Raw genomic sequence first — 18,955 nt, forward strand, 5'->3', positions numbered from 1 at the left:
ATGTATTATTATTTATAATTATCATATTATTTTCTTGTAATGAATATTTATTTATTAATAAAATTTTATAAAATTACTCGTCACGTGATTACGATGTGCAGTATATGATATTTTTACTATTACCCTGAAGAGAGTCAAGGGACATCGCATATATATAATGTTCTATATTCCCCTTCAAAGCACATTACATCTCGGTTTGACGTAGTCTCCCAATTTATGAATATACAACTTTTTTTTGTTTTTATATTTTATTATTCCACGAGTAACGTAGGATTCACGTGATTTAATTTTTATCTGACTGTTATTGATATTACATGAATACATGGAACGAAAAATTGCGTATTTTATCAGGGTGTCATACAGACTAATTGGTCAAAATGACAGATTTTATACTATATAACTATAATGATAATTTTTAATAATAAATACCGAAAAATGCAACCGACCTTGTGTGACACCCTAGACTTAATTTGTAATTCATAATTCATAGACATATTAATATAATAATAAAATTTAAAATTCTTTTAATGACATAATAAAGGAGAAATTTGTGTTACCTTGAAAATGAATTATCCTTGAAAATGAATTATTGTGAATGAACAATTTCCTTTTTTCAAAAAATCTCCTTTCTTAGTATTTAATTTGTGTAACCTAAAATATTAGTAGATCTGTATGTAAAATAAATTACAAATTCAGCATTACGCCGATATTATATCATGATTTTGTAAAAAGCTATTTTTTTTTTATTATTACAGCTGATTTCATAATATACGGGACACCTAATAGTTACCGAGAGACAATTCGGTACATTCGGTAAAACTCGGTAAAGTACAGAATAAGGTCGGAGCACTGGTCCGAGCACAGTGGTGTAGTTTTTATTTTATTCCGAGTTATACCGAATCTTACCGAGTTTCTCTCGGCATGAAGTAAAAATGATTGGTGTCCCGACTATCCCGTATATTATGAAATCAGCTGTAATAGAAACTTTTTATCAAGACTATCTTTTTTTTTTTTTAAAAAAAAAAAGGAAATAGGATTTGTTGTGTAATAAAAAAAAAGTATATCTAATACTTATTTATTCACGTTTTTATATACTTTATATATAATTTTCTTACGGAATAAGGAGCGAAGAAAATTCCTCCTTAAGTAGTATCAAAAACATCAGTAACTGGAAGTATTAAAATATATTATATAATTTATTTAGTTTTGTAATATTTTTTTTTTTTTTCAAGTTCATTAGCTATAGAGTAAAATTGTTTATTAAGTTCCATCGCAAAATGAATATATTAAAAGCGGGTTTACCCCAAAATCTTGACAACCATAAAATCTACAGTCTACAATCCCGACACCAAGATCTCGACAAACCCAAATCTCGTTGAAATAAAATCCCGATAGTCACAAGTTCTGAAGGTTAAAATATTGACAGTCGAAATCCCAAAGTTTCTTTTTTTTAAAAAAAAAAAAATTATATAAATTTTCCAATTAAGCATATAATTTTAAAAATGCAGTGACGCAGTAACGGATCTTAATTTATTCAATATAATTAAAATATAATTTGTAAATTTTATTAATACCAATGTAAATTGTTAGCAAATATCAATGCAAATTAACTAACGTTACGTCGTTACTATATTATTAATGAAATTAAAAGAAAAAATTTTTTATCTTAGTTAAAAGGATTATGTACAGTATATTACTAGATCAGTCTGATGGTTGGTACTATCATCGGCTATTAATTAGATTACTAAATGATTCCTTATCTTCTAAAATTAGAAATATTTGCATTAAAAAAATTAACTAATCTCAAATTCATCTGATCGAATCTCGGTCTGTCATAATTTTGATTCAATCTGGATTTACATTTATTGGGGGAGATTTTGGTGTCGAGATTATAGACTGTCGATATTATGGGTATCAGGATTTTTGGGTGATCCATTAAAAGTATAATCCTTAGAGTATGTGTAACATTTTGAATGTTTTTGGAAACAAAAGATTTAACAATATTTAAAACCGTTTTACAATTTTATAACAAAAAAGCCTAAGAAGGGGAAAATTGAAAAAATTTAAAAAAATTGAATTAAATTGGTTTAATAAATATCGAAAAATATAAGAAAAATTAAATTGATTTAAACAATGATTTGGTCGAAAAAAATTAATCGAAAAAAACAAAATTTAATAATTGAAAAAAGAAATTAAAGTTGATCGGTTGGTTAAACCGGTTTAAATATAATCGGTTAATCAAATCACAAACCAGTTAAAAACCAAATCGATTAAGCTCGGTTATAAAGGTATACTGTGCTATATACAAAGCTTTATTACACATATACTGTGCATTTGTATAACAAACGAGTTTTAATAGGTTTCACACTCCAGTTATCCTTTGTCTTATGACTCTTATCGTGTCTCATACATTCCTTGCAAAGAAGGTCGTACTACGCTCTACTAGTTTCACTTCTAATATGTAATGATCATGTGACTGTTTTTTGTTGCAGAAAATCAAAAAAAATTCCCACGTTTTAAAAACTTGATCACCTGCGTCACAATAGCGCTTTGGGTGTTCCGGGTCTTGATGCTTATTATGAAGACCTTTATATAGTTATTTCGAGGATTGGATCCCATGGAATAAAGTTAAACTTTATATGCTTTCCTATTCTTTGCTTTGAAGAAGTTTGTGGGAGGGAGTCGGGATTGTAGATAATTTCTTTCGGAAATCTAGCATATAGAGAAATGTAGGTAAAAAAAATGCAAATGATATTTAGTATTAGTAATTTATCTAGCGGAGCCAATCACCAATCTGAGATAACAGCCCAATGTTGTCATCAACCAACGAATAACAGTAAGTTACTGGTACGGGTCAGTGAGAAAGACGCACACAATCAACTACTCCAAGAACACCAACTACCTCAAGAACACCAAATAGAGCGCAATAAAATAATATTTTTCACGGTTCTCATCTTAGTATTTTTTAGTATTTTTAGTAATTTCATCTTGAATGTATAAATGCATATTATTCTTTTTATTATAGTTTATTTCATAGAACGCATTTTTTTTATTAACAATTATGGGTAGTCAGGTGACGTTTAAGTCACCTGGTCACGTGATTTCGGTGTTCGCATTGTTAATATTTATTTCAGGGAAGCCTCTTTTTTTTCGTCTTTCTTTTTCTCTTTGTTCTCTTTAACTCGGGCGGTGGCGTATGCTCCTGTTCCGCAGAATTATTTTTTGTCCGATTCGTTATTGTTTGGGATAGGTATTATAGCTCATTCTTTAATAGCCAGTATAGCCGGACTTGTGCCGTTCCTGTATCTGTGAAATAGTTTGACTAGAATAACCACACTTCTTAAAATAAAACTGATCTATCTCTCTCTATTTGTTACCTGCATAATATGTCACGCAGTGTGACTACTATTAATTGTGTGGTGTACCCAGTGAAAAGGATAAGAAACATTGTAAATTATTAAAAAATTAAAAACCACAAGTACACGAGTAGAAAAAACCGCTAAAATTTTACAAAAAATTTTTTTTTTCATTATCATATAAACTTAAAAAAATTTTTTGAGGCTGAACCCCTTGTTTTGCTGTGGGTGTTCTCGTATATAAATATTTTTCTTTCACTCTGTTTACTCACTTTACTGTAAATTTTTATGTTATTTCTTTTATTATTAATTGAAATATATTTTTTTTTTTACTGAAAAACTTCATGAAGGCGAAGAAATGTCTTAAACATGCAAGCTTCAAGCTTTTATAAGCTAAGTTAATTATGTTTAAATAGTAAAGGATATAAATATATATTTTACATATTATTTATTAGACTGTATTTGAAGAAAACGTTATTAAAATTTTATTATATATGCGTATTTTTGTAATAGAAAAAAAACAATAAATAAAAAAAAATTGTTTAAATTATACTAGATAAACGCTTCTTTACTGTTTCTTTGCTCTTTTATTACGTAAAACACTACAAGAAAGTAATCTTTTTGCGCTATTTTTTTGTTACATAAACTAATCCTATCAAATTAAAAAAAAGGATTCTTTTTAAATTATTAATATATACAGTATAGTAACACCTTTAACCTAATAATTAATAAATTACAGATTATATGATAATGATATGAATGCTCAATAGAATAATATTTACAAATAATTAAATATACAAAAAATTATAAAGAAATAATAAATATATTAAAAAATAAATCTTTTTTAAAGAAAATGTTTGAATATTTGAAAAACTACTAATAAAATAATTAAATGTGTTAATTACGCTGACAGAGAAAATTTTTATACGGATTATAAAATTCTGGTCGAAATTATTGATTCACGTGAAGTAAAGTAGGCCAAATTATTTTAAATTTTTATTAATATAAATATACTAAATATAGAAATTGATCGAAGTTTAGGGAAATTTCGGGTACGGATATCCGTCAGTAAATCCTCGGATAAATTTCTCGGATATCCTCGGAATGTATCCGCCATCCGCGGATACTGGAAATTATCCGAAAATTGGAACATCAACGGAAACCGTTATCGAGTCCGAAGCGCAGTTAAGCCATCACGTGCCTGACGGACAACAGGACATTTGTGAAACCGATACGATGATTCACAAATTTATCTGAAAATATTTTTTTTCTTTACTATAAATATAAATGTTAAACATTTTGCTGAGACCAATAAAAAATTTTTGAGAACAATTTTTAATAAAATTTTTATATTGTTGGTTTGACTTTGCATCAATCTCATCAGCCTCATCAACCTTAGACTTCAGTAAATACTAAGCCAAAAATTAAATCACGAGTGTATATTTATCCTATATATCATATCATTTTTCAACAAATAATTATATAATAATAATACTTCAATGTTTTAATATATATTTATCCATTTGCACTTATTAATAAAAAATATTATTATATGAAAAAAACTATCCGTAATACTTTCCAAATGTTTACTTCTCACAGCCCACAAAAAGCCTACCCAAGCCTCTTGTTATATTATATTATATAAAGAGGGCCTCATCTTATATTTTGGTATTAAAGTCTATTAATTATTGTTAACATTAAAGAGTATGCTTCTAATAAAATAAAAGTCGGTTCACAAATCAAACAATGACCATCAAACGAAATTCTTCAATATTTTTTTCTGGGACATTGTCTTTGATAGAGGACAAACTTTATTTAAAATTACAAAATTTTAGTTTTATACATAATAATACATCTTCTGAAAAACAAACGGAACAAAATTTGAAACTTTTTTATTGCTTAAAAGTGACTATAATTCTAATTATTATAGGATTGATCGTGAATGATTTTTTTGGATATATTTACAGAGGAGAATTATCTTTAGAAGATTATGATAATTTGATAGTATCTTGACTACCATAAATATATTAAATGTCTAAGAAATGGCTATAAAATATGTGTTCTTATAATCATTTATCACTACCATTTTTTGAACAAAACATAAATTTTGTTACAATTTAGATGAAAGGCTGCACGAATAATTTATCTAGAATGAAGATCTATTTGACATTAACAAATAAAATTAGATAGTTTATATGATCGAAAAGAAGATACAGTTCTTTAAAGTGAAATTTAAATAATTAAAATAATTAAGAAAAAATCATTATTGTCTACTATTTTTATGTTAGCCTTTTTTGCAGATTATTTCTGGTAGAAATATCTGGATATAAAATTTAACTTATCTTTTTCTGTTTTATTGTTGAGCATACTAATATATACTAATAGAATTCCATATAATAGAATTAGAGTATTGTTGGCACAATATATAATAGAATTCCATTTAGAGTCATTAATGAAAAAATATAATAAAGGTTAAACAAAATCTTCAAGAGGAACTCCTTCAAAAGAATTTGCAGTATCTATCGTAATGGTGTCAAATGCAAAAGAAAGCATGAAACGCACAGGCCAAAGCTTTCCATCAACGTGACAAGATCGAAAAGTTGAAAGAGAATGTGGGGCAGGAAAGATAATATACAACGAGAAAGATACAAGTGGTATGCTGAAGAACTTTATTCCCAGGCCAAAATTTCGCTTACTCTTAAATAATTCTTAATAGAATTATTACTTAAAAAAATTTAATAACGCCCTTAGAATTATTACCTATTACAACCAAAATATTTAAAAATATATTAATACACTAAAAAATAATACATATTTTTTATATTGGGATTATTATTTATTATCTTTTTACCTATAAATTTTTGTTAAAAAAAACCCAAAAATGGAATTATCTGATAATACCAATTATATGTCAGAGATAGTAGGTAAAGCAGTTGCAAAATTTAACCACTGGAGAAACCACTTTTTGAATTCCTTGTACTTTACATGTAATGAACTAATTTTGAAGAAATTGCCTTTGAAAAAACCTCTACAACTATTGGATTTTCTAAAGAAAAACATCCATTTAATCTTTCAGTGAATTAAGCAAGATTAAAATGTCTAGAAATAGGTGACTGTAAATGTGTAGGTTTAAGTTGATAAAGTTATAATATAAGAATATGGCTGAGTTTGTTTAGAGAATAATAATAAGATAAACCTCTTAAAGCTCGATGATGATTTTGATATTATAAAAGAAAATACTAAAAAATGTTTAGTTACCCATTTAGTGAAAGTTTATGACAAGATTCTTAAAGAACACATCAAGATGGAAATAAGAAGAGGAAGAAAGTTTAGAGGAAATACAATATATAACTGAAATTAAAGATCAGGTAATTCCTTCCCAATAGCAATATATGTGGAAACTAATGTTAATACCTCCTTATCAACACATGTAAAATAATCATACTCAGCTATGACTTTTCTGATGAAGTTTATAATGAAGATTTTTCATTTTACATATAATTTATAATTTTAACATGTCTAATACTACTACCTTATATAATTGAAATCCTTGTGAAAAATATCCTATATGTCAAGTATTTCAAGTTCTTTCTCTATAATATTTTCTATGGGGAAAAACAAAAGTCAAAATGAAATGAATTTCAAAGAATACATTAACTATATTAATAGAAAAAAAAATTGATAATACTCTTTATTATTTTTATATTTACAATGCAATGAAAGGTTATATAAATTTTAATATCAATATAGTGAAACTAGAGAGAGAGACAAATTGAGAATGGTTGCAAAAATCTGATAGAATAATAATAAATGGTTTCCTCACAACTACTGTTGACTAAGGTAATAAAAAAAATTAAAACTAAGCAAAAATGGAAAAGTTTTTGTGTGGACTTGGCATAAGACTGTCATATACTTCTGAAACCCAAATTTTGAAATGACTTTATAGATCATTTAGGCGAAAATAGTATAGTTTTAGCTTATATTGAGCAAAATTTGAGTATCAGAGAGAATTATTTACAAGAGAACACAATATAAATGAAAAAGTGCAAGCATGGCAGAGAGATCTTCTTAAAAGAGAACATGAATAAGTGAGAGAGAATTGGAGTTGAAGAAGTGTGAACAAGACTTTGATGAAATCATGAAAAATGAAAGCAAAAAGTAATGTTTCAGATTTTGAAAAATAGGTTCGCCTAAAATTTATAGAAGGTTCTTTAATATACGCACATCATAGATATGATGCATAGTTGTCATTCACGTTATAAGAGGATTTCCCATGATTAAATTTCTAGTTTTTTTCCAGATTTCCGGTTCTTTTAAGTTCTTTAAAGAAAATTCTTTAAATATTTAAGGATGTAAAAGTTTGGACTTTAGAATTTAAACTAAAGAATTTAATTTTAATCCTTGTTCTTATATGTCTTAATTTATTAAGATAATTAGGCATATGCATCATAACTGAAACTTTATTATCTGATCTGTCTCCCATTTTCAAACTATAATCATAATTCTAAATAGAACTACTTTAAGAGTATGAATATATTTGCAAAATGTTTAGAGCTTATTATTGTAATAAGAAATTGCACAAAAGTAATCTTTAGATATACAAAATATTATAAAAGAAAAACCAAAGACCAAAATCCACAGAAAAAATGAAGAAAACAAATAAAATTAATCACTAATGATGCAGATACAGACTTTTGAAGAAATTATTAGCACCCCTAAAAAAAATTAATCATGATCATTTGGTAAAACACGTCAAAACTTTTCTTGAATCAAATGATAGCAGTAATATAGATTATAGAGCTCAAAAAGTTGTTGACATTATACCACATGATGAGCCAACAGAAATCAATTTTAAAGGAGGGAACATCAACAAAAATTAAGGCCAAACTGAATAATATTAATAAAGTCACCCGCAATAGATTTCAAAGAAAAAACTATTGCAACTCACTCTGGAGTTAATTTTAAGCTCTATTATTGTCCAATTTTCTGTGCAATTCAAGCCCTTGTACAGAGACCAGAAGTGGCTAATAATTTCATTCTTAAGGAGAGCCAAACTTTTTTCATGGCAATAGAAGTGAAAGAAACATTACGAGCACATGAAAAAGAGAGCTTACGTGTGGACATGACAATTGATGAAAATTTTATAACAAGCAGATGTGTAATATTTTTTTTGTTTCCTTTATTAAACACCTTGTAATACATGATTAGTTCTATACTAATAAACACAAAATTTAGTAATCATAATATTAAAATTTTATCTATCTACAGTATACAACATCTATGCTACTATACACTATTTTTATTATGATATCTTTGCTCTATATTTTATTGTTATACTAATTGTCAGCGTTATACATGGACATAGTTGTTATAGCAGACATGGCATGTTCATAAAATTGCCCTATAAAAAAAAAATTATGGGAAAAACATCAATAAATGAGAAAGAAACTCGGTCACGTGATCATTTTTCTGAAAAATTTTTTATAGGGTTGAATATAAAGTTTTGAATTATCTTAAGTTTTTCAATATAAAGTCTTTATTATGATGATTAGAAATATTTTATTTATCAAAAAATAAATAAATAAATAAATACTTTCTGCAGTATTAGATAATTACGTAAAAAGAATTTTAGGAATAGGATCTCTAGTTAATATACAAAATACGGGAATTAAAAGCCCCATCTCATGGAAGGTTCATACACATTTACTCATGATTTTAAGTGTAGACATAATTAAATAAAATATTGATTTTATTATGCCATTAATTTTAGAGGAAACTTCATTACGGTCAGGTGCATCCTATCACGTGATTATTAAGATCAGTTGATTGGTTCTTTTTACTTATCATCATGTACATAGTCAATGATAACATGACGCGAAACAAAATTTTATTGGAAGTAATCAATGCTGAACTACTGATCATTTCGTAATGTTTATATATTTTTTTATCTTATTTTTTTTCTTACCTTTCGGACTATGACCTGCTTTTTAAAATTGCGAGGTATAAAGCGTTAACTATGAATGTAGTATGATTTTCATAAATTAAGTAAAAATGGATAAAATTGTCCAAAAAAATAAAATAAATAAATAAATTTTTCAAAAATAAAAGAAAAATGGACAGATAAACTTAGCACAATTTTATTTATTTATTTATTTATTGACGAGGATTATAGAAAATCAAAGATATAAATAGACGAGTACTGAGGAGATACAAAACAAGTAGACGCAATATAAAAGTACAATTGAATTGAAAAGTAAAAATGCGTAAAATAGTATGATCACGTGATAGGTTCAGAATAACGATCCTGAACCCCGGGTCTGGGTTAAATCATTTTTATCACAAAAATCAATTATCACGTATATCACGTAGATCATTTTATCTATCCTGAACCCGGGTAAGCGATCCCAAACCCCGGGTCTGGTTAAATCATTTCATCACGCAAATCATTTATCACAAAAATATTTTATCACGTTATCACGTATCACGTAAATCGTAAATCATTTTATCACGTAAATCACCTTTTGACGTTCTTACACGTAGCATTTACAGTATATTTACAATGTATTAATATGAAAGGTTATTGGTCATAACTTAAGGTTTTAAAATCAAAAATTAAATAATTTAGTTAAAAGAAACTTTTTATTGTATTAATATAAGGTTTACTATAAAGAAGTCTTTTGTTTTTGTGAATATTCGTTATAGTGAACGAAAATGGTTAGAACCGACCAATGAATTATTTATAATTTCTTTATCTGATAATAGTTCTATTGACATTTCATAGTATGATCTTGTAAATTTAATTCCTTATACAAATAATATCAATAATAGAGTGAAATACCAAGCCTAATTTTATGATAAATCTATAATAATATACGTTCTATATAAAGTTCACTATAAGCCAAATTTACTATAACGAGCTTCACTATAACAAGCATTGACTGTATTAACTTTGAGCAATGTTTAGATATTGTTTTTGATACTATTTAAAATTATATATTTAGTGATCTAATTTTGTCTAATTATTCTTCAAACTTATTGTGGAAAATCTAAAGCCATTAAATTTGGGCAGTTTTTCGATATCGTTATAATCAATTATCTTAAAAAGTCCATTAAATTTGGACAATTTTTTGATATAATAATAATTAAGTTAATGTGCGAAGAATCGCCCATTAACTTAATTGACCATTAGGTATGGACATTTATTCGTGCCCAAATCTGTTCCCACCAGATTTTTCGATTATTAATGTCCAAATCTGTTCTTACCAGATTTTTCAATTATTAATGTCAAAATCTGGTTTTACCGGATTTTTCAATTATTAATGGCCAAATATGTCTTTACCAGACTTTTCTATTATTAAGTTGGCCAGAATTGGAACATTATTTATGGCTTCTTTTCTAATATGTGTTTTTATAATTTTAAAAGTGTTTTTTGTTAAAATACCAGAAGGGCAATTTGGTAGAAAATGAAAAATTATATTATATAGTTTTTTACGTGACATTATTATTGAATAAAAACAATAAAATGACGACGATAAAATATATTATAAAATTTTAGTAAAACGTACAGATAACAAAACCGATAGAAAAAAACGATCCATATTTATATAAAAATCTGCGATATTTATAGGTACGGAACTCGGAAGCCTTTTGTTAAATATAATTACCATATATGTTTTTATTAGAATAATTGGTTTATACAATATGAAGTTCTATAATAGAAAGTTTTTATTTAAACAATCGTATAATCATATTTTGAAATGATCTACAAACCTTATGATCTTAATAATATATTTTAATTAATGAAAAAATGATATTTTTTGATTATACAATAAGCTTGATTTGGGAATTCAATTAAAAAAAAATAAAGGTTGTATCCAAATCATTAATATTATCGATTGTTTCATTATTTTCAAATTAGGAATTTTAATGTTTCCATTTAAGATTTCATTGAAAATTATGAAACAGGAGAAATTAAGATTACCATATATAGTTTAAATTTGTGATTTATTAGGATAAGTGTTTACATGTATATTTTTGTTTCACAATAAAGATATTCACACATTTTTATTTAATAAAATAATTTTCCTTCAATCCTTTTAAAGAAATGACCTTCATATACGGATTATTAAAGAGTTTTAAGTCAACAAAATAAGCAATTTCGTAGATTTCATTGTTTCCAATTTTAGGCATAAAAAAAAACAAAGGAGAAATTGATAAAAAACAATATGACTAAAAATGGTATACAATTAGTAAAAAGTAAATTTATGACAAAGTATAATCCAAATTATGAAACATAATCATAATTTTCGATAGAAATTAGATAGTTATTATTGTCCCTAAAACAATTTAGGCTTTAGTATTATTTATTAAATCGATTGTACATTAATTAATACGACTTGGTGCAACCGCATGAGATGTGCAATAATATTCTCACACTATTCAATGCTATTAGAAACAATATATTTCGATGTTTTTTTTTCAGATATCGAATGTTGCAGTTTTTATCTGGATAAAATATCCGGATATCCGAACTGACCTAGATACCAGATAATAAATATAAATTTATCATAAAATTTTGTGGCGCAGCAATTTGAATGACCACGGCAATAAAACCAATCTACAAGAAAGAATTAGTATATATCCAGATTTTGGTTTCCATCTAGATGGAGACTAGAAAATATAAATTTAATAGTACGGATTCGATATGAATAAATTCAAAGAAAGAAATAAACATCATTTTTAAACAAATTTACAAATACAATGTTGCATTATAAATACTATATAATATAATTCGAAAGAAAATATACATTTAGTCTATAAAATTAATGCCACCACAAAATTTTTTGTCAACTAATTATACTGCGGTGCTGCGCCATAAAGGAGTACGCAATATGTAACCAAATGTAACCATCCAGAGTTGGTCAACCATAAGAAAAAAGATTAATTTTCAAGAAGTGAAAACCACAAAAATTTAAAATATAATTTAAACCCACCACCTACAATATTTTTTTAAAGTTAAATTTAAATGTACACTTAGCCAAAACGTTGTCACCTGATCACCCACGTGAATTCCGTCGCACTATAGTAGCCGATTTGACGCACCTCATTTGACTATATGAAAATACTTACAAAATTGACGCACTTATACCTGGGAAGTTGGGTTAGACTTTCCAAAAATCCGCGCATATGCAATGGAATTTTACTTTATCAATGGTACATTTTAACCAACTAGAATATGATAGATTTCAAAAAATTTTGCTTCAGTAATCATGTATTCGTTTCATAATTGACCTATAAAACTGGAAAAGAACTTATAGTCACTCATTATTATATAAACGACCAGAAGGTCAACAATTATTAGGGTTAATGCACGTAAGTGATAGAATATCCTCAGCATAGAGGTGTTTGGCGAAATTAATGGTAAAAGGCGTTCGAAAATAATGGTAATCCCTATTTCTCCTCACTAAACACATTATCATGTTTGTGTATTGACCTCAAGGTGCTACAGGTGCTACACTGCTACCCGTATATCCAATAATAATTGAAGACAATGAAGTGTAAATAATTTTCTATATTTAGTTAAAATTCAAAGGATTTTTTATATAATAAAATGCTGATCATTTTATCACGTGATACCGGCGAATTTCCGATTTTTTTTTGAATAAACGCAGTTTATACCTAGGTTTCAAGGTTTATTTATATGTGTATTTTTGCCTCCTCTACAATTGGTAAAAAGGGTTTAAAACTTCATTTTTGACTTATACCATGGGGTGCGTTCAAACGCAGTGCGTTTAAATTTTTTAAACCCAAATTCAAATGATGTAAATTTAAGTAATTCTATAAAGAAATTCTCTTTTGGAAGTCATGTGTAATTCACCAGCCATGAACAGATAAAAATACTCACACTTATGAATTTAAGAGAAGACCGAAAAATAATATTCTTGCGGAAAATCAAAATGTTGAAATCCAAACTTTTAACATTAACCAGGACCTTGAAAAAAAGGAAGGGGAAAGGATGAGAAGGGGAAGGGGAAGGGGAAGGGGTAATAAGCGAGGGAAAGGCAGAGAAGGGGGAAAAGAGCGAAACATACACCACACATCCAGTCACCCACATACTCACACCATACACACTAAGAACGAAGGGATAGGTAAATATACTGTATATTGAGATGTACGTGAATGAAATTGTTCATAAGTTATAGTCTTATTTGTGGGAAAGTCTATCTTTATTAATTATAAGTCATGAATAATCTAAATAGTATAAAAATTGCTTGATAATTGATTGATTTTAAAAAAATATATTTATGATATTACGATATACCGCGTATCAATAAAATAATCTCTTGATCAGTAGCTTGTGTTATTCTGTGACATACAATAAATTTTTTACTAATATTATTATTATTTCATTGGTTGAAATGAAAACCTATTAACTAGTAAATCGGTAATTTTGATTTGAAAATAACAAACTATTTTGCTATGACAATCTTATTACCAGATGAAAGGATTGTTTATATGAGAAGAAATAATATTCTCGGTTTGTATAATTACTTGGGATTGATTATTATCATTATTAGATACTGCATGTTTATTATAAACATAATTTATAATTTACAGAGAATCCATTTATATGATACCAATTATGAGGGATGGAATGCCACTAACGTGGCTTATTTACCTCTATCACGCCTATTAATCATATATACTTCCCAGCGTAACAACTTGTATATAGGATACGGATAACACGTTCATAATTGGAAAATAATTCCGCTTGTTAATTTATGAAGTCCAAGCAACTTATTAACACAATGAATAAATTTGTAAAGTACATTAATTATAATAATAAAAATAATTTGATATAGGAAGATTTGCTATTCTAACGAGTTTCTTAATACAATTCTCATTAGCTGAAAATAATCTCCATCATATAATTTTCTGTTTCTGGGTCTTTAGTGATGCCAAAAAAAAATAATCTTTTACCAAGTAATAATACAAACAAACGCAAATAATTATAGTTACTTCTTCCTTCCTTCCTTTCCTTTTCAAACCTCCTGACTTCAGTGGTGGAGTATTTGCTACAGTTTTTAATTTTCTGACAAAATTTTTCTTGTTTTTCTGTCTTACATCCCGTCTTTTCTGTTTCGATAATGATGAATTTGTGTCAGCTCGTGTATTTTTGAGAGGATAAAGATGTTTAAGTGCATATATGTCATCTTCACTTAACCTTTCACGTTGGCCTGAATTGTAGAAAGATATTTATCAATAGATGATGTTGATTGTATAAACAAATTGAAAGGAGCCTTATACAAGACCAACTATGTAAGGATCTATTTCTACTCCCGGCTTTCATATTTATCCGTCTACGTGAAGAATAGTGCATTATAGAATTGCGATCGTACGGCTATAACACCGCACATTCGATGTTGAAAGCTTCTTATAATTTTCATCATATTTCTCAACGTTCAAATAATCGTCACAGTCAGTCAATGCACTCAAGTGTATGCATCAGTTCGTGTATAGCACTGCCTATGGGCTTGGCCAACCCGTGGTAACAGATAACTTCTTTATGATCGCGAAATGAATAAGAGCCACTGGCATTATAGTATTATAGACAGATTACTACCTAGGATCAGTATCCGCTCGCGTCAATAGTCTTAATGCAGTCATTTTGGTTAATTCTCACCACAATCTAAACGAACTATCGCTTAAATACTCTATTATTAACGCAATGAGAGAGATTTTAAGTTCAGGAAATATATCTCCGAATTCATATGGGACGATCCATGGCACAGGAATCAGAGTCACTCATATAACTCAGTACAATGATCTATTTTCTTGTTTATAACTTAGTTGCAAAAAAATAAGAGGATTCCTGGTCTATTTATTTAAAATAGTAAGAAACATGGTAATAATAATTTTTCACGATTATGAAGAAAGTTTTTTAAAAAAAGTTTCACAAAAATGTCAACAACTGTATAACACAAACGGTAAATAATAACAGATCAATAAAATAATAAAATGGAAAATATAAATATAAAAAATTCTACTATTTTGTTTAATCAACTTAAAACCTGATCACGCTACTCGGAATCTAAGAATGCCGAACGCATTTTTTCTAATCTACATATCATCATCTTTCAATAATGGTGCGAACACTTAGAAAATTAATTCATAGATTATATATATGTACTTCGCTAATGAACATAATGTCTGTCCGATTTCTTTTTCCCACTCTTCTGTCTTTGCCAATCACACTTTGATATGAATTTACTCACGTGTTAATATATACAGATTCTTTGATTGGCTGATCTCAATATATTATGATAACAAAATTATTGGTTTTTAATATACTGTAAAATTTAAAAAAATGAAGTACAAATTTCATAAATTAAAACTAATCAAATAATCTAACATATATTTATCAATTCTATCAACCATTTCATTTTTCATATTTTAAAAAAAGTTTCGCAATCATAAAGCATCACATGATCATCAATATAATCATGAGTCATCTTGCATAAAGTTTAAATTTCAACATTTATCTCATCTCTCATTCTTTCCTTTTCCATCTTTCTCATATTCATTTAATATACTTCCTTTTCTCTCCATTTCGTTTACTCTTCCATCTTTCTCATATTCATTTAATATACTCCTTTCATCTTTACGTTTAACCGTACAAAGAAATATTGAAGATGTTAGAATAAACTCTCCTTGTTTTTAGTACTTTGTTGGATACTTTGTGAGTCTGTGAGTACCAGCTTTGCTGCAGTCTCACAGTAGAGCTGACTGGGAATTTTTTGAAGCGGTATAGTACTATGCGAGGGTTGGAGCATAGGCGCTTGCTTATTAGTAAGCTCGTAGGTACCAGATAGGGCCGGTTGGTGTGGAACTGCATGGTGCTATGCGTAGTATTTTTTACAGGGTGGGGTATAGTGCACTTCTTATGAAGTCCCTTTGTGGCAGGGCCGGAGTACTTTGTCATTAATATAATGATGAAAAGTAGCAAGATTTTAAATAAAAATTCTTGCTTTGTATAAATCAATTATCTTTTTTATAATTTATATTAAATGATTTAAAGAATCTGACAAAACTTTATATGTTTGATATTTTCTATGAAATTACAATCAAATATATATAACTTGTTAATAATCCTTGTTTTATTAATTAATCAAATGCATTTGTAGCTAAACATTATAATTAATTTACAATTTTGTCCTAAAATATATATTTTTTTATGGAGAAATAAAAAAATCGATTTACTTTTTTTTTTAAAAAAAAAATAATAATAATTTCAATTCTTTTTGGCTATTACTGAACTAATAATAAAATAATTTTATAATTTTACCAATAATGATATATGATAATAATTAATGATATATGATAATAATATGTATTTTTTTTTATTTTCTATCTAATTTTTTTATTTTTCTCAAAATATCAAATTCCTAGTGATAATCATTGGCTTAGTGTTGAATTCCAATGGCGAAGCAAGAATAGGACTTGATATAACAATTATTAATAGTTCATGAAACTTGAATGTATTTTGATTAAAATGTTGCTATTCTTCGTTAGACAGATTCTTTAAAGTTCAAAGTTTGCTGTATTTGTACATGCATAACTAGGATAGAAATTGCATCAAAACAACACTTCAATGATAAATTGTGAAATCTCGAAATTTGGAAAAATTTTGCACTAAATAATAAAAAATATATATCTATATAATAAAAAAATTACAATGGATCTCCTTTTCCGCCTCTAAAATGAATAATCCTATCTAATTTAAATTGTTTCAATTAACTTGATTTGTAGAACTGGTAATCTCACTCTAGGAAATAAGGAAAAGATTGTATTTCTTTTTCTTATTGGAAAATTAAAAATCTTAAGAAAGAAATTATGATTAATAAGCTTTTCGTATGTAACATTATTGGTATATTCTTAATTAGATTTTGAAATGACCTTTTAATTCTATTCCCATATAAATAATATAACCATCAGGATATTTTTCTTTCAGAGATATTACCGATTATATTAATATTTCTGTTTTTTATCTTTTCGAGGGAAACATTAGTTTGTTTTACACAAAGATCTCTACACAAAAACTTTATCAAATTCTCTCCATTGATCCTGAATCCATAAATCGACTTAAACATAATATTTTGTAATGCTGCCTGTGATGATTTGATAATTGCGACATACGAAATTAATTAGGAAACATGTAATTAGATTTGAGGATTTAAAATTTATATCGGTCAATAATCCTTTAAGGTATGTCATCCGTCAATCTCACTTCATTCTTTGGTTTAACGATAATTATTTAACATCAACAAGTCAAAATATACAAAATGTCAAATGAATTTCAAAACTTATCAAAAGTAACGGACTAAAACAGAGAGTATGTAATAAAGGAAAAGTTTTAGATTTATTGAAATATTAAATTGTTTCTTTATTAGGTAAAAACATTAATTACATAATATAATGAACATATTCTCTTTAGACTCGGACGAGAATGATTTATTATTTTCTCGACCTCATAATGATAATGTTTATCATTTTGCATCCTTTATGAATTAAAATAAATAAAATAAAATTTTAATAGAATAAATATTCTAAATTCAAAATATTTAAAACATACCGGCAAAATATTTCATTATAACTCTTCCATAATCAGATATAATGTTGCTGATGAATAAAAACATCTTTCCGTTGCTGTTTAGTAGTAACAATATTTGGCCATTGTTGCCGAAAGGAAAGAATTTGCTGTTCCTGTTGCTGAGGAAGATTTTGCTGTTGCTGTTGAGTAGAAAGATTTTGCTGTTGTTGTTGTCGAGTGAGAACAATTTGCTGCTGTTGTTGTTGCTGCAAAGTACGTTGTTGATATTGTTGGAAAAAATTATCTTGTTGTTGTAATTGAAAGGGAACATGTTGCTGAGAGTACTGAGGGAGAACGTTTTGATACTGTTGTTCAAAGGAAATATTTTGCTGTTGCTGCTCAGAAAGAACAGGCTTAGGTAAAATAAAACGTGGAGTTGTACGCGTAATATAACTAGTTTTATTATTAGATTTATTTTTCTTTTGAGGTCTAAGTTCACTAAGTTCACTAAGTTCATGAGAAGGACTAGAAGAACTAGTACGTTTATTCATACTTGTTAAATTGAGAATTTTAGAGAACGCGTATTTACGTGTTAAAAAAATTAACTATGGCAAGTACGGTAAGTACTACTGTACATAAATACTTTGATCAAGTCGCACAAATTTTTACCGCACGTGATTTTGATCCCTTTAAAGAATAAATCATATATAGAAATGCAATAATATATAAGTAGAAATAGTAGAAATTCTAATTTTTTAATTAAACTGATCTCGTATTCGTGTTTAATTTTAACTTGTATGATTCTTTTGTGAATCAAAATACTAATCCTTAATTTTTATATACATAATCTTCATAATCTTAAAGATAAAAAAACAAAAAATTTATGAGAAAGAGTTTAAAATTAAAAACAAATTTGGTATTTTCCGAAAACCACTAAAATTTCAATTTCACTGCATGCATATCCATGAAATAATTAACCCTATTTTGATAAATTCTTTCCTTCTTTATA

At 27.2% G+C, this 18,955-nt stretch overlaps 1 protein-coding gene across 1 annotated transcript; it reads right to left on the reverse strand.

Moving 5' to 3' along the window:
• Positions 1-17,802: 17,802 nt before the first annotated feature.
• OCT59_024811 (uncharacterized protein) lies at positions 17,803-18,555 on the reverse strand (the record flags this gene model as incomplete). Its single annotated transcript, XM_066134164.1, has 3 exons — positions 18,078-18,555; positions 17,989-18,011; positions 17,803-17,914 (listed from the first exon to the last, which is right to left on the reverse strand). The coding sequence occupies exons 1-3, from the start codon at positions 18,495-18,497 to the stop codon at positions 17,803-17,805; spliced, it is 555 nt and encodes a 184-aa protein (XP_065991688.1). The 5' UTR covers positions 18,498-18,555.
• Between the last annotated feature and the right edge of the window lie 400 nt (positions 18,556-18,955).

This window comes from Rhizophagus irregularis, chromosome 5 (assembly GCF_026210795.1).
Source record: "Rhizophagus irregularis chromosome 5, complete sequence".
In the NCBI taxonomy this organism is placed as follows: domain Eukaryota; kingdom Fungi; phylum Glomeromycota; class Glomeromycetes; order Glomerales; family Glomeraceae; genus Rhizophagus; species Rhizophagus irregularis.